This window comes from Drosophila arizonae, chromosome 3, assembly GCF_054131065.1.
Source record: "Drosophila arizonae isolate 15081-1271.41 chromosome 3, UAZ_ARI_1.0, whole genome shotgun sequence".
Taxonomy (NCBI): Eukaryota; Metazoa; Arthropoda; class Insecta; order Diptera; family Drosophilidae; genus Drosophila; species Drosophila arizonae.
The window spans coordinates 28,215,710-28,236,230 of record NC_142923.1 but is presented as its reverse complement, the minus strand read 5'-3'; the positions used below and the strand labels follow the sequence as shown (position 1 = coordinate 28,236,230).

General features: G+C 43.6%; 4 protein-coding genes across 4 annotated transcripts; 2 read left to right on the top strand and 2 right to left on the bottom strand.

The window, feature by feature from the left end:
• The first annotated feature begins 294 nt into the window (after positions 1–294).
• LOC108611820 (MPN domain-containing protein CG4751) lies at positions 295–5,978 on the top strand. Its single transcript, XM_018004628.2, has 6 exons — positions 295–636; positions 712–1,069; positions 1,202–1,289; positions 1,349–1,518; positions 1,589–1,837; positions 1,899–5,978. The coding sequence occupies exons 1-6, from the start codon at positions 295–297 to the stop codon at positions 5,009–5,011; spliced, it is 4,320 nt and encodes a 1,439-aa protein (XP_017860117.1). The 3' UTR covers positions 5,012–5,978.
• Positions 5,979–6,828: 850 nt separating this feature from the next.
• Positions 6,829–8,782, top strand: hgo (homogentisate 1,2-dioxygenase). The gene is made up of 8 exons (XM_018004410.2): positions 6,829–6,954; positions 7,038–7,307; positions 7,366–7,552; positions 7,603–7,723; positions 7,784–7,914; positions 7,967–8,248; positions 8,302–8,483; positions 8,559–8,782. Exons 1-8 carry the CDS (start codon positions 6,940–6,942, stop codon positions 8,685–8,687), a joined length of 1,317 nt encoding a protein of 438 aa, XP_017859899.1. The 5' UTR covers positions 6,829–6,939; the 3' UTR covers positions 8,688–8,782.
• Gyc32E (Guanylyl cyclase at 32E) lies at positions 8,715–20,429 on the bottom strand. The gene is made up of 23 exons (XM_018004409.2): positions 19,231–20,429; positions 14,788–14,921; positions 14,609–14,720; positions 14,467–14,541; positions 13,302–13,409; positions 13,112–13,235; positions 12,911–13,060; positions 12,727–12,835; positions 12,454–12,538; positions 12,232–12,384; positions 11,756–11,905; positions 11,517–11,698; positions 11,344–11,452; positions 11,216–11,282; positions 11,060–11,157; positions 10,691–11,001; positions 10,461–10,630; positions 10,211–10,394; positions 10,018–10,158; positions 9,758–9,950; positions 9,492–9,698; positions 9,280–9,438; positions 8,715–9,225 (listed from the first exon to the last, which is right to left on the bottom strand). Exons 1-23 carry the CDS (start codon positions 19,384–19,386, stop codon positions 8,806–8,808), a joined length of 3,597 nt encoding a protein of 1,198 aa, XP_017859898.1. The 5' UTR covers positions 19,387–20,429; the 3' UTR covers positions 8,715–8,805.
• On the bottom strand, positions 14,949–15,757 carry LOC108611661 (uncharacterized). The gene has a single exon (XM_018004411.2). The coding sequence runs from the start codon at positions 15,568–15,570 to the stop codon at positions 14,995–14,997; it is 576 nt and encodes a 191-aa protein (XP_017859900.1). The 5' UTR covers positions 15,571–15,757; the 3' UTR covers positions 14,949–14,994.
• Positions 20,430–20,521: the final 92 nt, after the last annotated feature.

The window sequence follows — 20,521 nt, the reverse complement described above, 5'->3', positions numbered from 1 at the left end:
TTTATTCAACCAGTTGATTGGACTGAAATGCTATTAAATTATTATAGATAATTTTGAGCATTATCTAAAGATATTTTTTCATTAATTAATTTAATTTACTTTTAAAATTATTTTGTCTTGCTGTTATCGATAGCACTTTTGTCGAATGTTAAGTTAACAGAAGTCCAACAATCTTCGTTTGAGGCACGAAGAAGAAGAAGCAAAGTCGTGGAATACATACATAAATTCTGCGGCTGCTGCGGCTTATCGTGATTTTTTTAATAGTTTTTTTTTTAAAGGCTAGACAATAAGCGTATGGAAAACGGTGTGGAAAATGGTTTACTGCCCGACGGCGAACCACTAGGAGCGCGTGAAAATCAAATGGGCAGCAGCACAGACGGCGAGGGTGATGGCGAGGGCGATTCGACGCCTCAGCCGCCACAAACAACAAATGACGATGTAAGCGACGGCGATGCGGATGGGGAGCGCGATATGTCTGTGTCGGATGCCGCTGAAGCCGAAGCCGATGCAGAGACTGCGGAAACAGAAGCAGCTCCAGCTGAAAATAGTGCACCCCGCCGGATATCCATCCTAGACGACAGCCTGTGTGAAAAGGACGTGGATAGCGATGGGCCCGACGACGAAAATGATGATGAGGTGAGCTTCATTTGTTACAGTTGAAATAATTTAAATTCATATAATTACAATAATCTTACTTTTCCCTATGCACAGGCGAAAGAAAACTATGAAGGATTCAATGGGACCGGCCGCACAGTCACTTTGCAAACACTAATGGCCGCAAATGTTTTGCAGCCAGGCAAATCATTGATGACTATTGATTATCTAGGACAAAAATTTGTGGGCGATTTGCTGTCAGACGGTAAAATTAAATCACAAGAGACTGAAACCATATTCTTAACGCCCAGCGCCTGGGCCATGCACTGCAAGCGCATTATCAATCCCGAAAAGAAAAGCGGGTGCGGTTGGGCATCCGTGAAGTATAAGGGCAAGAAACTGGATGCATATAAAAATACCTATTTGAGAAAATGTGCGTTACAAAAGGAGTCTACGCCCGAGGACGGCGATCCAGGTAATAAGAAAATAATAAGCTCAATTGAATGAAGATTAAATATATGAAAAAAGCTTTGATAGCCTTCTAGAAAAGTCTAGTCTAACATTGATAATAACATAAAAATGATATTTATATATATTTTTGTATTAGATACAGAACGCAAGACCGATTCGCCAGATCTGGTTGTCAAACGAACAGTATTTCCACATAACACGGTTGCCAATCGCAATATAATTCAGTAAGTTGCTATAAAGAGGATTTCCTTAACGCATGATTTAATGAGTGTATTTCTTGCAGTGATGCCAATATGATGATTGAGGCCATTCCATTCACTTCGGTTGGCAAATTGCAACCGTTTCTGTTGACCATCACCTCCTCCGCCCTGCTGTTGGCTGACTTCCATTGTCACCTGACGATGCGTGAGGTGTGCGGTTACCTGGGCGGCACCTGGGATATGAACACGCACAGTGAGTCCGGCCTCGAGAATTGAACTTGCTTGTGTTTGATGTCACGTTAAACTGTTCTTTGTCCTTTCAGCATTGACAATTACGAAAACATATCCGTGCCGTAGCACGCGCTTCGATCGACAACGGGCTGCGGAAGTAGAGCGAGATATACAGAAAATGATGATACAAGATCAAGTGCTGCTCGTCGGCTGGTATCACTCGCATCCCAAATTTCAGGCCGAGCCCACTCTGCGCGATTGCGATGCACAGCTCGACTATCAGATACGAATGCGGGGCGTTAGTGATCTGACGTATACGCCATGTGTTTCACTAATCATTTGTAAGCTGGCTGTATTTACTGAAGATAAAATATAGATTAATTGCTCTTATTACCTTTGCAGCTCCCTATTATGAGGAGAATCCCACTCTGGAATCGGTGGTCAAGTGCATTTGGATCGTGCCCCCAAACGAGAATAAACAGTCCATGGAATATGGACGACCGATGCTAATGCAATACTCTGTGCTGCCCGATAAAGAGATACCCGAGGAGGTGCGCACGGAAATACAGTCCTGCGTTGATTACTACACTCAGTTTCGCGGCGAAATTGTGAAATTCCGTAATATCTACAGCAATGACGTGACCTACAACGAGAAGTTAAAGAACACGCTCTATCCGAAATTTCCATCGAAACAAAGTGATAAGGCGCTGTGGAACTGGCTCTGCGCCGTGCTGGACTGTGAGCAGGAGGATGATTTTATACCACCGAAAACCATTAAAATTATCGACAATGAGAACGACAATGAAGTTGTAGTAAAAACAGAGGCGCCGCCCCAAGCTGAGCTGGCAAATGATATTAAGCTGGAGGAACAGCCGAAAGAGGAGCCGATGGGCGAGAGTCTTCAGTTGACTGCCGTTGACATGGCCCGCAAATCGGAGGAGGAAACCACGCTGCAGGCTGAGCAGAAGGCCAGCGAACTGAAGGTAATGTCGCTGCAGGAACAGCTCTGCATGCCCTCGGGCCTCAACATGAATCCAGTGCGCATGCTCTCCCCGCTAGCCACTCCGAATCCCACAAATACGACACCCGTAGCAGCAGCAGCAGTAGCAGCCACAACAGTTCCAGTGGTGCCCGCGATGCCACTGAATGCGGCGGCTGTGAGTCAACTGCTACCGCCACAGACGCCAGCAGTGAGCACGAATAGTGGACCCGTTGCTGCTGCCGTGCAGTCGGCATCGCCGCGGGACAGCCCAACGAGCATTCAGCTGCCGTCGAATGCCGCCAGTCCTGCCAAGTTTGAGCTGCCGGTGCGTGCCTCGCCCTCGCCAGCGAAGTCGGATGCCTCGTCGCACACCTCACGCACTCGCAATTCGCCGGCGCCCAGTCCGGGCAAGTTCAGTGTGAGCGATATTGCGAGGAATAGCCCGAGCATCACGCCCAACAAGTACGATCTAACTACGCCGCTGGTGCCGCCGTCGGCAGCCTGCTTGCCCACGGCCAATGATCTGATGGCCGCAAGCTTGGCCCAGCTGGCCGGCCAGTTGCCGCCCAACTTTCTGCAGGCCGACTTGGCCTCGCTGTTCCAGCAGCAGCGCAAAGACTATGGCAGCTCCTCACTCAATCAGTTGGCTGCTGCGGCAGCGAAGGTGGGTGGCTCCAAGCAGAACAGCAATGTAGCTGCGGGGCTGGGCAATCTTAGCGATCCCAATGTGGCAGCCGCAGTGGCAGCCTACTCAAACAGCTTCAACATGCCCATGCCGTCTGGCAGCAGCAACAGCGGCGGTAGCGGCAGCAATAATAACAATAGCAATAATAACGGCGGCAGCAAGTCAAAGGTGGACCGCTCCAAGTCCTCGGCGTCCTCATCTTCGTCCAATTCCAGCTCATCGTCGAACTCGTACAAGACAAAGCTCATGAAGGAGCTGGACGAGCTCAAGAATGATCCGCTGAAGATGAGTGAGCTCATCCGGTCGCCGGAGTATGCGGCGCTGCTGCTGCAGCAGGCCGAGGCACTGGGCGCCACAACGCTGGGCACTCTGGGCTTTGGCTCCGACTTGAATTATCTGACAGGCAATCAGCAGGTCGCAAATCCGAGCAGCAGCAAATCCTCAAAGTCAACATCGGCAACGTCGTCGTCAGCCTCGGCAGCAGCGGCCGCAGCTGCGCTCAACGCCGACTACAACAATCTGATCCAAGCGTCCAAGCTGCTGGGCTACGATTCCTACATGCAGCAGCAGAGCAAGCAGAGCAATGACCTTAACGTGTTCCTACAGCAGCAAATGGCTGCAGTTGCGGCTGCCTCGATACCGCCGCCGCCTGTTGCCAGCAGCAGCAGCAGCAGTTCAAAAAAACAGCAGCAGCAGCAGCAGCAACAGCAGCAACAACAACAGCAACAGCAGCAGCAACAACAGCAGCTGCAACAGCAGCAGCAATCGGCAGCACAGGCGGACTACACAGCTCTGCTGCAGACCTACACAAAGCTGTTCGACCCGAATAATCAATTTGCTGCCGCCATGGCCTCGACGGGCAGCAAGCACATGAGTGGAGCGCACAACGAGTTGTCCGCTCTGCTGGCTGCTGGCGCTGGGGGGCTGGCGCCAACTGGCGGCGGTGGCGCGGTGAGCTTGAAGCAGAAGCAGAAGGACATGCAGTCGGACATGCTGAATCAGCTGCTGCAGTTGGAGAAGCAGGACTCGGAGATCAAGGCGCTGCTGTACCGCCAGAATAAGGCAGCGGCCGATTTGGACGCACTATTCGCCACACCATCGGGCGCTGCTGCTGCTGTGGCAGCTGCTGCGGGCAGTGCCACAAAATCAGGCAGCAGCGGAGCGTCGGCAGCGGCAGCGGCAGCGGCAGCGGCAGCCATGTCCACAGGAGTTCCATCTTCGTCAACGCTGAGCAACTCGGCCGCCTACTACAATGCCTTGGCGCAGGAGAAGATGCAGGACTACGCCGCATTCTTTCAGCATGGAAAGTACGGCATACCGGATCCATTGTCGAAGTCGACGTTGGCAGCGAACAACATGTTCATGTCGCCGTCGGCTCTGTTCAAGATTCAGCAGGAATCGCTATCGGCTATGATGATGAAGCCGCCAAAGTCGACGACGCCTTCATCGGCGCGCACAAGGGAGTCTTCCGCCTCGCCGGCCCTGGAGCGCCTCACGCCCACCAAGTCGATCAGCAGTGGCGCCGGCGGCGGTGGTGCAGGCGGTGGTAATTCCAATTCCGGCAGCAAATACAATTTCAGTGCCGTGGATTTGGCCATATCAAGCGTGCCCTCGAATACGCCATCCCCGGCGCCGTCGGATGGCAGCAGCGGCTCCTCACATCGACGTCCCTCGCCCGACCTGAGTCGCCTCTACAGCGAACTGGCTCCACCGGGCGCACTGCTGGGAAACGCGATGCCCAAGAAGCGCATGGAGTTCGCCTCGGTGGCCGATCTGGCTGCACCACCGCCAGCGAAGATCCCGAAAAACAACGTGGGCGACGATGTCTTGAACTTATCCCACGATTAGGAGGGGCGACTAGGGCACTGCCTGTGGACCTGAATCATATCGAGCGCTTGTCCCAGTTAATGCAGTATTTCCTTATCAGTATCTACCCTTAACGCAGCAGAGCATTCAATTATAAATATATATGTAACATTATATACATATATATATATCTATGTATATCTAAGGTACATCACGCGAATCTCCTAAGCTCCAAGTAAAAGTCATATAAGATATATAATTCTCGCTGTAAACATCCGATTTAAGCCACAATCGTAGACTAATTGAGATTGTTGACTGCTGGAGATTGAATGTACAATGGAATAGAATTAGAGCAGGGTACAGGAGGAGTCCAGTATTTCGAGAGTTGAGTTCGAAAGATTCTAAAACTTCTGCATTAGAGAACTTATTTGTATGGCAACTAAACATATATATATATATATATATATATATATATATATATATATATATATATATATATATATATATATATATATATATATATATATATATATATATATATATATATATATCAATCATTTGATATTAAATCAAGAAGTATACTTAATGACATTCACATACTGCAATGCTGATCATCGTAACACAATTTTAAAATACGAAACTAGTTTTAACATGAAACGAAACCCCAACAGAAATGTAGATAGGTGTGCGCAGTCAGTCCATGCAATACTGTTGATTGTTTGGCTGCAATGGGAATGTTTGAGAGTCTCTTGAGCGCTTGATGTCTTAAACACATATTATTTATAAACTATTTTAGGTTTAATTACTGCACAAAGGTACTTTAAGTATTTTAAAATAGTACATACGTACATACAAACATATACAAACATATACAAACATATATGCAACAGACAAACAAGCAAACAAACAAACACTTATTATTAACTGTAATACTGCATAATTTGAAATTGACTTTTGCCGCAATAAAGTATATAAACTAGGTATTTAGTTTACAATATTAAATAGTAAATACTGGCTAAATCATATGGCATACACTAGATCTTACGATCTAGTCTTAGCATTACCCTTAGCTTTACCGGTCGAATACCGGTTCGAGTTTTTGTTTTGATCCATTTGAATGAATCCAGAACCCGCTGAGCTGCTATGCAAAATATGAAAAGATTAACTTTGTCGTTGTCGTTGTTGTTGTTGTTGTTGTTGCTGTTGTTGACAGATCATAACAATAACAACATTTCGAAGCGTGGCACTGATAATGATGCATAGGCAACGAGGAACAGGTGTTTACGTGCCGTTTAGCTGTTCGTGGGGGACCGACTTACCGCGTCGACTAGTTTCCCCAGCAAATAATCAAAACAACAAGATATCTAAACCGAAACAAGAGTGTCGAGGCTACTCGACTAGGAGATACCCAAAGTCTTGAATAATCTGGGCTATGAAATTTGGGTAGTTATCCATTCCCGCACTATTCGGCCTCGCACAAAAATACCACATCGTAATAGTGGTGTCTTCAATATGTTAAATTCCTCGAATTTTAAACGGAAATAGTTTTGGGAAACATTGAGTTTAGCTTTTAAAGGTTCTGAGATCGACGCGTTCATTAATACGTACAGATTATAAAGTGGACATGGCTAGATCAACTCAGCTCATCATACTGATCAACAATATATATGTATGCACACATTTTTAATGGGGTCTGAGACACCTCCTCCTGTAATAGGTTACATAAAATTTTACTAAACCATTCTAAATTCCCATTTTTGTATGGGAGCCATAATCTGAAAATAAATGAAAAATAAAATATGCTAGGCAATTGGTATAGCTTCACATCTTATCGCTGTGAGCACTCTGTTTATGATGCTGTTTATAGGGTATAAGAGGCAAACGGACTTGTCCACACACTTCTCATATAAATACCAGCGACCTGTGCTCGAGAAACCTTAGTGTGTTACTATATCGCTTCGCTTAAACACATGTCGGAATATAAGGTAAGGCCCATCTAAGAGGACGGACGGACTGGAATATTTTATATAGTGGGATTGGTGTTAGCTAACGGCATTGCATATTTCAGTACCTAACAGGTTTTGGTGGGCACTTCTCGTCCGAGGATGAGCGCTGCCCCAACGCCCTGCCCGTAGGACAGAACTCGCCCCAGCAATGCCCGTATGGCCTCTACGCCGAGCAGCTGTCCGGCTCCGCTTTCACAGCGCCACGTTCCGAGAATGTGCGCACGTGGCTATATAGGAGGTTGCCCAGCGCTGTGCACACGCCTTTTCTGCCGTATGCGGGGGCCAAGTACCTGAGCCACAACTGGGATGAGCAGCCGCCCAATCCAAATCAGGTAGGTCGACCCTGAAGATACTCTTCTCCAGTTAATCAACATTTTTCCGAATTTGCAGTTGCGTTGGAAACCATTCGATATACCCGGGGCAAAGGAGGAGAGTGTGACCTTTGTCGACGGGCTGCACACGGTTTGTGGTGCGGGCGATGCAAGAGCTCGCCATGGCCTGGCCGTACACGTCTATCTGTGCAACGCCTCAATGCACAACTCGGCGTTCTACAACAGCGACGGCGATTTCCTCATAGGTAAGTGGCGGACGGACAGTTATAATGGTACTAACTGACCTCCTGAGCAGTGCCCCAGGAGGGAACTCTGGATATCGTGACGGAGCTGGGTCGCATGACGGTGTCGCCCAATGAGATCTGTGTCATTCCACAGGGCATTCGCTTCGCCGTGAAACTGAAGACCCCGTGCAGGTAAGCGTCCATTGAGTATGTAGACTCAAAGTAATACCCTCAAATATTTCTATATCTTAGGGGCTACGTCCTTGAAGTATTCGATGGACATTTCCACTTGCCCGATCTGGGTCCGATTGGGGCCAATGGTCTGGCCAATCCCAGAGACTTTGAGACACCAGTTGCCTGGTTTGATAGCGAGACGTACAAGGGTAGGGTCAGGCTTCCCGCGTTTGAATTCAACTGACTTTTCATTCCTTGTAGAGTTCAATGTCATTTCCAAGTACCAAGGCAGCTTATTTGTGGCCAAGCAAAAGCACAGCGTCTTCGACGTAGTTGCCTGGCACGGCAATTACGTGCCCTACAAATACGATCTGTCGAGGTTTATGGTCATCAATTCGGTTAGCTTCGATCACTGTGATCCCAGCATTTTCACGGTGCTCACCTGCCCGAGCCTGAAGCCCGGCACAGCCATCGCCGACTTTGTCATATTCCCGCCACGCTGGTCTGTGCAGGAGCATACATTCCGTCCGCCCTATTATCACAGTGCGTTCAGTTAGCCATATGATATATACGTTTACCTAAGATCTATTTTAAAGGAAACTGCATGAGCGAGTTCATGGGCCTCATACTCGGTCGCTATGAGGCCAAGGAGGAGGGATTCGCAGCTGGTGGCGCTACGCTACACTCAATGATGACACCCCACGGTCCGGATGCCAATTGCTTTGAAGGCGCCTCCAAGGCTGAACTAAAGCCTGAACGCATTGCCGATGGCACTCAGGCAAGTCGATTTACCCCAGTTTTCCCCAGAATACCTTAACACTACTCACTCTTCCTCTTCCTCTTCCGCCTTCAGGCCTTCATGTTCGAGTCGTCGCTTAGTCTGGCTGTGACCAAATGGGGCGCCGAGACGAGCCAGAAACTGGATGCTCAGTACTACGAATGCTGGCAGGCGCTCAAGAACAACTTCAAATTGGACAATTGAGCAGCTAGACCTGGATGCTTTATGGACTAGTGCTAAAACATTTATTTAAGTGAGTTTGCAATAAATAAATAATTGAGTGGCTGACAACCATGGAAGCGCCTGAATCATCGACTCAGGCCTATAGCCGGAACGAGATGCTGGGCGCGGAGCGTGGACTTCGATTGCTCAGCACCTGGCTGCCGTTCAAGCGACAGACGCACAGCTGATTGCAATTGATCTGAACCGTTTCCTTGCCCTTAACCAGGCCTGTGGCGACGGCGGCGGCAGCGGCGGCGGCTTTGTGCGAGGTGGTCACATTGTCGTCCGATCGACGACTGTATATGCATTTGGTGGCACAGTTGCAGGAGCCCGCCCGAATGCTCATGGGCAGGTTTGGGAACTTCAGCAGGGGCAACTCGTCGGCTCTCGGCTGTGGACAACAGCCATTGGATGCGTCCACAGTGCTGATGAGATCTGGCGCCCAGTCGTTGACCACTAAAGCGCGCATTTCGGCCTGGACTCGCTTGATGAGCCAATAGGTGCGCATGTTGCCTTTGCCCTGCAGGTGGGAGGATTTCATTAAAGAGGTCAGTTCACATTGGAGATACTTCACTTTAATGTGGGTCAGTCCTCGCTCGACGCATATGTAGCCGCCGACCTCCTGCAGCAGCTGGTGGGTCTCCTCCGATATGTGAATCTTCATGGCGGCGCCAGAGCTCTCCATGCGCGAGGCCGTATTGACCGTGTCCCCAAAGAGGCAATACCGAGGCATCTATTGAAGTACGGCCTGAGAGGCAAAGTCTAAGCAAATCTGAGCAAGCTTACCTTCTGTCCCACGACGCCCGCTGCACAAGGACCTGAGTGTATGCCAATGCGGAATTGCACCGTCTCCGTTGGCTTATGCCGGATCTTGAGATTTCCCACAGTTTCGAGCAGGTGAAGTGCCAGAGAGGCAATCTCGCCCGCATGACGATTCCCGTTCTTCAAGGGCAGGCCCGATACAACCATATAAGCATCTCCAATGGTCTCCACCTTCAAATCGAGTGGGTGACTATATAGACTTTACCATGCCAAGGTCATCTTCAGCCTACCTTATAGACATCGTAATTGGATATTATGGTGTCGCAGCATGTATACAGATCATTTAGCATTTCGACAACCTCAAATGGGGTGCTCGTTGCGCAGAGCTCAGTGAAGCCGACAATGTCGCTAAACAGGATCGTCACACAATCGAAGCACTCGGCCTTGACAGGATCTCCGCTCTTAAGCAATTCGGCAACAGTTCTAAGATCAGGCATCAAGCTCGATATATATATCATATATAATATGGTTATATTCCGACTTCTCTTACTTTGGCAGCATTTGATACAGCAGCATGTCGGTCTTCTTCTTCTCCTCATAGAGTAAGTTTGTGCGCTCCTGCACCAGTCCCTCCAGATTATAGGCATATTTCTCCATAATGGCCAGCATGTTATCGAATATGTTTGGCTTTCTGAAAAGTAAATGAATTGAATCACTTATTAGGAAAATATTCCATGTCTTACAGTCCGGCCTGCAGTTCCTTCAAGTGCATTCGCACGAGTCGAATGTCCGGCCGTACTTCGGGATCCTCGTCCCAGCATAGGCGCAGGCAGTTTCTAATATAATTAGGTATATCCAAAACGTTGAGAGCTGGTCGAAATACTCCATGCTGCAGCAGACTAGGATCTTTCACGAAGTCTATTATCTCTACCGGGCAGCAATAGGAAAATTAGCATTAGCAATTGGCACAGAGTTGACCCTATATTCGTATACCCTCTTTCGTATATGCTGTCTCGCCCCACGGCCCTTTTCTTCCGATCATCTCATACAGTAAAATGCCAAAGGAGTATATATCTCCCTTCTGCGATCCGCGAGCTGGCCGAAAAGGATCACGCAGAAGCTCTGGAGCCATATACTGAGCACGCTTCAGTTGCAGTTCCGCTCTGGAAAGAAAATAGAGTAGAGTCTCAGTTGAGGATATGTACGATAAGTGCTTGCTCTACTTATTCGGCTCGTCCTGTCCCGCCTTTAGCTCGTGCAGGCCAAAATCAGAAATCTGGCAAACCCATCTAGAGTCAATGAGGCAGTTGCTGGATCGCAAATTGCCATGGGATATTATTTCGGAGTCGTGCAGGTAAATGAGCCCCTTAAGTATATCAGACACCAGCGAAGATATGAACATATGATCCAAGTGCAGGTCCTCGTTGGCTAGCACATCCTCCAGACTGCCACGGGCACAATATGTAGTGAATATTATAACGGATCCATGGTCGATTGATGCACCAATAAAGTTGATAATATTCTCATGTCGCACCTAAATTGGAGTCGATATTACAGTAATATTACTGCAGAGCACCTCGCCTTTTACTCACCTCTCGCATTAGCTTTAGTTCCTTGCGAATGGATCTTGTTATGTCCACATTCTTCTTGTGGATCTTCTTCATGGCCACAATATTCCCGCGGAAAAGAGCTAGAGATGGATGATGCTTGAACTGTGTATCTATATTATATTATTATGCGAGCCTCACCTATATTTGTAAATGATCTCTTGTTAGGTTCGCCGACGACCAGAATACTCTGACGACAAATTTGCACCTGAGATCAGATTGAATCAGCTTAAATGAGATTTGATATAGATTATATGGGTCTTACGCACAATGTTCTTGTGGCTTGGATTATTGTACTCGCCCAGGTTAATCACGGTGACTTCCTTCATGTCCACCTTCCACAACAGGCCAGCCAGAGTTTGTTCATAGCGATAATGTCTAGGGGAACGAATTATCTGGTTATAAATATGGCAAAATTTTGATAATATTATTTTGGTATTACTTAAGCAATAAAGCTATGGCAGCGATCAAAACAAAGGCAAACAGTGCTGCAGTCACGAGATATCGCCAATCCAGTTTCTTGCGAGGACAGAGCTCGCCGTGAAAGCCGCACATTGGCTCCGCCAGGGGAGGCCGGCCGTTTAGCCATTGTATGGGTCGTCCACTTTTGATATAACGGAACTCCTTAAAAGGCACATACAATTTATGTTACATAATTCATAAGGGAGCTCAAGTGCTTACTGGTATCACGGAATCCTTGTTGTAGACGAAGAATCCGACTGGCTGCATCGACATTTGCGCCAGCGAATTTCCGGATCCGGCATTAGCATCGCTCTGTAGCGAAATCACTGTGTAGTTGCCCTCAGCATCGCCATTTGAATCGATGAATACCTAAGTAACAAGGGGAAGAGTGCTTAATCCACTAGATAATATCCACAATTGGAAATGTTGACTCGAATAAGCTCTTGATTCATCAAAGGAATCTACATATACATGCATACAAATGTTTTACAACTTTTATGGCCTTTTGCTACGCTTTAAAAGCCAAGGCCAAATATAAATAATTTATAGTATATGATGGGAAAATTTAATAACATGAGGATAACAATAATATATACGGGCAGAAATAATCATAATACTCTTCTTTTAACCCCAATGTCAATGGGTCAAACATGAATTACATAGAATATTGCTTAGACTAGTCGTAGATTTCTTACATCGAAGCCTTGAATGGAATGATAGGATCTGTTAAAAATGCGACTCATGACCAGAGCTCCATCGTTTATATCGCCGCCTCGCTGAAGTATCTCCGTAACGGCACGCGCATAGATCATAACATTGTCATACAGATGTAGACCATGTATGGGTACCTAAATTTTAACATATATTAAAGAATAATTAGAAAACAAGACAAGATTGAAACCCTCTTTCGTACAAACCGAAATATTCTCGAATACTCTCTGATGATAGGGCACACGAAATGGAGCTTTACGTGCATACTCCTTTATTTTGGTACAAATGTCCCTGGAAATATATAAATTTACACAAATTTAATAGATCCTACAAGTATGCAATAACTATATATAATTGAGTAAAGGAAGAGATGTATATGGATACCCTGTATATATTACACATGCAGGGTATATGCAAAAACAGAGCGAAAATAAAATATTTACAAAAGTTTTATAGCTGGAGTTAGATAAGAAAATTACCGAATATGAGGATTTTGTGGATATGTCATGCTTATTTTGATAACTGAACGAAATGAGATTTTATCCAGTGATTTGCTCTTTTCTTTTCTAATATAAGGATCTAAGTAATCTGCAATAAGATATTGCATGCATTAAGACCCAAAGAGGGAAATCAATTGACTGGGGCCAAATGGGTTCAGCTTACTGCGCTCCATAATGTTGACACGACGATTCGCATTGTAGATCTCGTCGTCCACCGAGACAACGATATAGTCTCCACTCTCTAGGAGTCCGCGATTCTGCAAGCAGCGCACAAAATCCACCATGGCAATATGCTCCCCAATAAATACATAGACTGAGGATAAATGATTATCACTGATCCTAACTCAATAGTGATTAAACTTACTGCGCGTCGTCCTGTAGGTCTCCTCGATGATGTTCTCTATTTGGGACAATGTTTTCTTAATGGGTATATAGTCGGATATGTACTTGAAGTGGGTTATGGTGAAGTTACGCGATTCAGCCAGTTCCTGTGGTTTATTTTTGAGTGCAAGAAATTGAAAATTTCCCCAGCATATAACATGTTTTTTGCTTACCTGTATTGCGCTGGCCACATCTGAGCCCCAAATGGGCTTCGAGCTAACCACAATGGCGAATTTTTTCCAATCATAGGCATTCAATAGACTTATCACACTCTTAGAGACCTGTGGGAGTGTTTTTGATATGGGACACAAAATTCTTTAGTGTAAACATCTAAAGTATATATAAAACCGCCTCAAAAGTAGCCAGCCGGACATTATGTTGATTGCCCCTTGTTGATTTTACGATTGTATAATTCTTATGAATTTTCGAATATGGATAGCATCACCCACTGGCAAGTCTAATCCTGTTCTACTGCTCATGAAATAATAAAAAAAAAATAATTTGGGAAGGGTATAATAAGACCCGTCTAAGTTGGACTCTGCACAACCATAGAGCTGATTCGTGATGTAATCATAATTTCAGCAATCCTACGAAGTCATATACATAGCATGAGTAACAAGAATATTTAGAAGAATATTTAATAAGAATATTTAGTTATTTTAAAGCAAAGATCATACTTATTACATTTACTTCTATTTCGACTGCATTGAGTATTGCAGGCGTAAATATGTATACACTTGACCAGAGGCGTAGGGAGACAATCGATAATGGGGGATGATTGTTATTGAAGGCGTGAAAATTGCATAAATAAATTAATATACGATTCTGGGTTATTCAATATTCTCAATAAATATTCAATAGCAAAAGTCAACAAATCTGCTGTTGATTTGCTATAGATATGGTAAACAATAAGACCTTACCAAAATATTCATATATTTTGTTTCTATTTCCCATTTTACCTAGAAAATTTAATGAGTCTATAGAGAAAGGGAATAAAAACGTAGCTGTACAATTTTAGCTTTAGATATAATGGGAGACTTTTCGCGATTTATTACGCAAATAATATAAGATATGACAAATTTAATAAGCTTTTATACGGATTGACAGACGTTTCCAAGCTAGTCGGATATTGCATGAAAGCAATATACTCTTTTTCCCATTATGAGCGAGTATAAGAAACATATTTGCTGATATTGATTCTAAAAATAAGAAGCCAATCGGAGTTGGGGAAAGTGTATAGGATACACATTATAAAAATGCGTTTTACTGTTGAGAAATAGTAGCATATTTTATTATAAATAAGGCTGGGTACCTTTAAGGACCCCCTTTCGAACCTACCTTTGAAGCTGGAGCGAGTGTCCGTGCAAAGGTGGGAAATGTGGTCTTATTGGAGACTATTGAGTCGGAGCATTTCTAAAAGAGGTTAATTAATAAATCAGATTATTTTAATTCGATTCATATCAACTTTAGTTGCACTGACGAACGATAGCATTGGCGTATTCCAGGCCGAGGCCAGCAACGCCTCAGTCGTGCAGCTTTCGTCGGGCCCTATGAACGCGTTCACCTTCTGCTCCCTCAGCTCAGTCATGAGTCTGGAACGGGACGAAATGAGAAGAAAATGGCTTATGGCGGAAACCTGAAAAATTAATTAAAATATACCTCAACGGCTTTAGTCGATATGCGCTGCTCGTGTGTCCCAAGTCGAACGGTGTAAAGGTAAGTGTTTTCCCTGGCAGCAAATTAACATTTTTATTGACATCCTCCACGGCGAGCGGCAGGCCGCCAAGCGTGACCTGTTGACAAAGGGGAAGCAGGAAAAATCGGTGCTCGACTTCACAATTTTATTGAGTATAAATAGAACATGCTTCAATTTTGCACATCTGGAATTTCGAACATATCGAAGCCAAATGAATTGTTTATGGCCTGAGCATAGTTACGAATCTCGTGATTCTCGTTATACTGGGTCAATCTCAGGGCCCTCTTCAGCTTCCTGTGTTGCCGAATAGTTATGAATTCCGTGGCAGCGAATAGTGCGAGCTGTACGCCCAAGATCGTCAAGCCCGCGAGCAGCTTCATGCCCGACAGTTGCTCGTTCCCCAGGCAATTGCTTGCAGTTCGCTCAATCTGCTGCAGCATCTTCCAGCTCCACGGCAGCAGCATCAACAAGCCCAGGCGCTGCCAGAGTTTCATGCTCGAGCCGCAGAGCCCGCACAGAAGCCTCCCCAATGGACCCAGCTTACGCAGCCCAACAAACCCGTAGCCATAGAAACAGCTGCACAGGGAGAAGACTGTGTAGATGAGACTGCAGAGCAGCTCGTATGGCATCTCCCGGCAGTCGAGCTGAAGCACTCCCAGGAGCTGGCTCGTCTCGAGCAGCACAAATATCAAGAGAATGCGATTCGCACGCAGCGCGTGCAAAATGTTCCTGAATCCGCTCAGCATGGTAGAGTTTCTTGAAAAGGTTTACTTATCTCACAACTGAGTTCTGAAGGCTTAATCGGTTCCTACTACGAACTCTGAGATCTAAAAACAGAACTTTAATTATAGTTTCGCAGCTGATTGATTGCCATGTATTTTGGAGGGGGCCGAATGAAATTAGTTGGAGTAGCTAAATGCGAATATGAGTTTGTTTCTCATTAAGAAAAGTTGTATATGAGAGTAATATGTTAGTTAATACACTCTTATTATAGAATTCGCCAAGAGCTTCGGCTTTCCCTTCGCTCTGGCTTTGCCATTTGTCGCTCTTAGCGAGAACATTTAAATTATGTATATAAAAAATGCTCGCACGCTTTGGCATTAATAATTGCAAAGTTTCGCTAGAAAGTGAGCTAGTCTCATATATAATGCACTTCTTATTCTCACTTTAATGAGAAGGAGCTTATTCGCTTTTTGTTTTGTTCTTGACAATTGAGATTAAACTGGGCGGGGATCCAGGCTAGATTAGAAAGCCAAGGTGTAAGGGTCATGCTTTTCTTCAAAGCTCGGTGAAGTAGAATCTTCATATTATGTTAATTAATGTTAATTATATTAGTTATTTTCATTTTCGATAGAAGACTTTTCACTCATCTGAGTCAGCAGATTATCTCAACCAAATGTTATCTCGTTTACTTTGCTAACCAGTCAATTATTTTAATAATAATAAAAAGATGAGTCATTCTATATTTGGAAAAAGAAGAAGAACAAGAGGGAAAGCTCTAGTCGAAGCTGTTCTATTGCGAGAGATTCTCCGCTTCGAGGAACTGAACAAAAATCGATATTCTATAAAATACATATGAGCGTGTATATCACAAGTACCTAAGATTTAAAATTTACAAAGCAGATAGTATAATAATTCTTAGGGCAGCTTTCAAATCGCACGGTCAAAATAAAGGAGAGGGCTAGTGTCAAAGCGAGATTACCGGCGGTGCAAAGACTGGTTAGAAAAACTAAACACGAGAAGGGATGAAAATGGAAAAGAATAGCAAAACCATTAAACCATATTTTCACATTTTCACTTCAGGTTCAGGGTTTAAAATCCAGCACTCAATGATGCGCCTAAATTTGACCCAATGCAAAGGGTTTGTCCCAGTTGAAGTATGCGGCTTTTCAGACGAAATCGTGTGAGAATATTGTGGTCTGGCTAGACCGACTGCATAATTCCCATTCAGGTCCTGCTGTACTTAAGTCTCCCATTTTGGATATTTAGCTCTAAGAGATTGCAAAACATTGGCACAATTTATAAAGCTCGTTATATTTCTAGAGTATATGAAAATGTAAGGCTTATAATACCTTAAATTGTAAATCTGATATATATACATATTGAACTATAATTGTCTATAATTCATAAAAACCAATTGACTCTGGTTGCTGATAAACAAAGGTAAAAAACAGTTGAATTACTTTAACCTAACTTTAAATAAACTCATTCAAGTGTGACGATTCGGAAAATATTGAAATTTTCAGAGGAATTTAATGAAAACAAGCATTATGCAGTCGAGTGCACCCGACAGTCCAGCAACACTAAGCACAGTTCTCATTCTCCCCGTCGCCCTTTGGCGCAGTTACAGGTGAGGCTGGCTGTCAGCGCATCGTCGTCATGGTAATTTATCCATAAAGTGTAGTTCGTCATGCAAATTTCACTTTCAGTCCCTTCCACTAAGGTCTCATCTTTCACATTGTGTGCATGTGTAAGTGGCGTCTCGATTGCGCTCGCTTATAATTTGATTGACGAAATCTGGGAAGCTGAATAGGAAAAATGCATACTTGGCCTATTTATTGGCCATTGACTTGGCAATCCCCACAAAGGAAATCACATGCCTGAGAGTATCCAGATTGAAGCTCCATCTGAATTCCACATTTATATCACAATCTACTTGAAGATAAGACAAAGCTTGCATAACAAGCTTCAGCCTGCAGTATTATGCAGCGCTTAGGAATATGTCTTAAAGTGGGCAAAGGGAACTAAACCGTTGATACGATAAATATTATATACATACATATATATAATTTTGAAAAAATATTCAGCTTTTAATTGAGAATTATGGAATATGTATTTACCGAAATTTATATTTATATTCTTAACCGACTGGTAGAGGTTTTGTATTTATAAATATTAAATAAAATAAATAAAAACTCTGTGAAAGAAAAACAATTTTGGACTTTTCTGTTTTAATTTTTTATAAATCCAGCAATGTGTAAAAGAGGTAAATATTTGAGTTTTTTATTATCAATCAATTTAAAACATGTAAGTATCTGAGTAAATTTAAAAGTAGGTGAATTAGAAACGCTATTAAACCAAAATGTTGACCAGTTATCAAATCATTTGTCTATAAGTAGTTGGCTTAAAGTACTGTATCTTCAGGTTGAAGATACGGAAAAAGGCAAAAAACACAGAAAATGTGTTTCATATAAGCCTAAACCAATATGTTTATTCATTATGACGATTGATATTTGTTCTACAAATCAAAAGAGACACCTGGATGGTAAGCAAATAACTCCACTAATTAACAACACTGAAAACGGTAAAAAAAAACCTAATGCCTTGCGTTTGGTAGGATCATCTTGGAGGGACTTACTGTGATCCACGGTCTAATAACACTATCAAATGTTGGCAAAATCGACATTAAAATGCATGAACAACTTTGATATATTAACAAAATTTCAGAGGTGTTTTGTGAGTTTCTTCGTTAAATATATATAATTGGTTCAACTCCGAAATTACTGAGTGTTTAATGCGTATTTAAAGTTTTTAACAGTAATTTTAACGTGGACTTGGTCAACATGTTTTCATACGTGCTCACCAACGCATATCTAAAGGAAAATGTAATTAACAACCAATCAATATATCAATATATACACTGGCACTGCGACATCCTACTACCAGATATTGTTTATTCCGTTTATTGCAGTTGACGGCCTGAATTGCAAGCATTTTACTTCATATGAAGAACCCGAAAATGTAATTCTCTAAAAATGAAAATATAATATAACGAAAAGTTTAAGAAAATGTATTTAAAAGGAGCTGAATACTTTTTTATATTAATTTAAATTAAATAATAATTAAAATGTTTGAAATGATAATATCATAAATAATAATATATATTAAATTAAAATTCGTATTTACTTATTTTTTCATTATAAATAATAATATATTAAAATGAAATTTGCAATTGTTCATTTGTTTATTATTAAGAATCTTATGAAGCATAAAATTCTTTAATACAGACTTCATTTTTGGTTCAATTTTATATATTATTATACACTTTTACAGTGTTTACAAATGGCATGTTTTTTTTTATCGAGCTTATCTGCTTGATTTCGAGATAAAAATTAGTCTCATATACTATATATAATGATATATATTTCTTTTTGGTTTGTATTACTGCTTTATAGTTATATTTCATCCACATTTATTGTATCAATTTTTTATATACATACATAATTAATTACATAATTGTTTACTAATGTTAGAACTATTAAAAGTCAAAATTAAATTATTTATTTTATTTATTTATTTATTTTTTTAAATATTTTTAATTTGCACTTTTAATTGTGTTATTTACTTCAGTTTTCCATATTTTCTCAGTATATTGAGTTACATTTTAATTTGCGAACGCGACTCACCCGCATCTGAGAGTATTCGGCTAGGAATCCAATATTTATAGTGTCTTTTGAGGCTGATGTGCCGTTGCGCGGCGAGGAGGACAGCGCGGCGATGGCCACAAGGATGAGCCGGATATTGCGAGAAATGCGATTGCGTGTCATGTTAACCGGACACATTACACTGGCGGAGGCGCAAAGTTAATGGCAGTAAAGTTTTTCGTAAGCCGCCCGGGACACTTTCGCGGAAACTCTAAAGGGTTTACGACTCAAGAACACTGCACTGAACACGGCAGCTGCATTTCCTCCAACCTGCCTTCAACCAGTTGAGGGCATTCAGCTTAAAAACTCCGCTCCCCACTCGCTTCACTTGCTTCACTTGTTGCGTTGTCCGTGTCGCGCTGTGCGTGGTGCGTGGTGCGTGGTGCTTTGAGCTTTGTGCGTTGTTGTTCGACTGCGTATCCAATGCGACTGCCGCTCGGCTGCTGGCTGCTGGGTCCTTTTATGTCGTTGGCTTCGTGGGGGCGCCGCTTCCTTTCGGTTCCGGCAACAAACGCAAGGGGGCTGCGGCTGCGGCTGCGGCTACGGTTACGGCTCTGGCTCTGGCTCTGGCTCTGCGCGCCAAAATTAAACGTCGTATGACTGACAGCGGCCACTGTGGCGAGATTCGCGCTTTGCGTGGGTGTCGCATGAGGACCTGGACGATACTAAATATCACCCGAAAAAACACGTACTGCTTCGTCGAAATTTTAATTAAGAGTGACCTAATGGTAAATAATTTTTCTGTTGTTCAATCCGTTAAAGAGTTAAATTGAGCTCAACTGAATTTAATTTGTGCGGCGTGCAGCGATAGGTGTCGCCGATGCCCACGCTCCTGCTTTCAATCTGTTTATGCTCCATTGTCAGTTCCCATGTAATCCTCTGGAAGCTCTTGGCCATTGGGGTGGGCATCGGTCACACGTGCTTCAGCTTGGACACAAGTCTATTTGCATATCATTTACTCTAGTTCAGGGTCAGTTGGTTGAGGAATTACCTACATGAGGGGCCCGGGACTGTAACTGCGTTGTTTGAATACTCGTTTGACTCATTCGAAGTTATTTTTAAGCACTCTCTGCTTGTCTGGGCTTAGGGACGGCTCAGGCTTTCATTTCTTCTACGCAGCCAATTGAGTCGAGTCGAGTGCCTAATGCGGACTCAATTGACATAGGCATTTCCCCGAGTTTAATTGACTTAGCACCGAGTATCGCGGTAATTTAATGCGTCTTTGAGGACTTTTAAGTACATTTCATCAGCCTCACATGGCTCACTGAATTGG

Excerpts from the sequence above, each read along its gene's own strand:
- LOC108611820 (XM_018004628.2), top strand. The coding sequence starts at position 295 with ATGGAAAACGGTGTGGAAAATGGTTTACTGCCCGACGGCGAACCACTA. Across the intron at positions 1,070-1,201 it reads GCCCGAGGACGGCGATCCAG|ATACAGAACGCAAGACCGAT; the intron begins GTAATAAGAAAA and ends TTTTTGTATTAG. Across the intron at positions 1,519-1,588 it reads CTGGGATATGAACACGCACA|CATTGACAATTACGAAAACA; the intron begins GTGAGTCCGGCC and ends TTGTCCTTTCAG.
- hgo (XM_018004410.2), top strand. Across the intron at positions 7,915-7,966 it reads TGATAGCGAGACGTACAAGG|AGTTCAATGTCATTTCCAAG; the intron begins GTAGGGTCAGGC and ends CATTCCTTGTAG. Across the intron at positions 8,484-8,558 it reads GCATTGCCGATGGCACTCAG|GCCTTCATGTTCGAGTCGTC; the intron begins GCAAGTCGATTT and ends TTCCGCCTTCAG.
- LOC108611661 (XM_018004411.2), bottom strand. The coding sequence starts at position 15,570 with ATGCTGAGCGGATTCAGGAACATTTTGCACGCGCTGCGTGCGAATCGC.
- Gyc32E (XM_018004409.2), bottom strand. The coding sequence starts at position 19,386 with ATGTGTCCGGTTAACATGACACGCAATCGCATTTCTCGCAATATCCGG. Across the intron at positions 11,906-12,231 it reads ATTCCATTCAAGGCTTCGAT|GTATTCATCGATTCAAATGG; the intron begins GTAAGAAATCTA and ends CTTGTTACTTAG. Across the intron at positions 11,002-11,059 it reads AACTAAAGCTAATGCGAGAG|GTGCGACATGAGAATATTAT; the intron begins GTGAGTAAAAGG and ends ACTCCAATTTAG.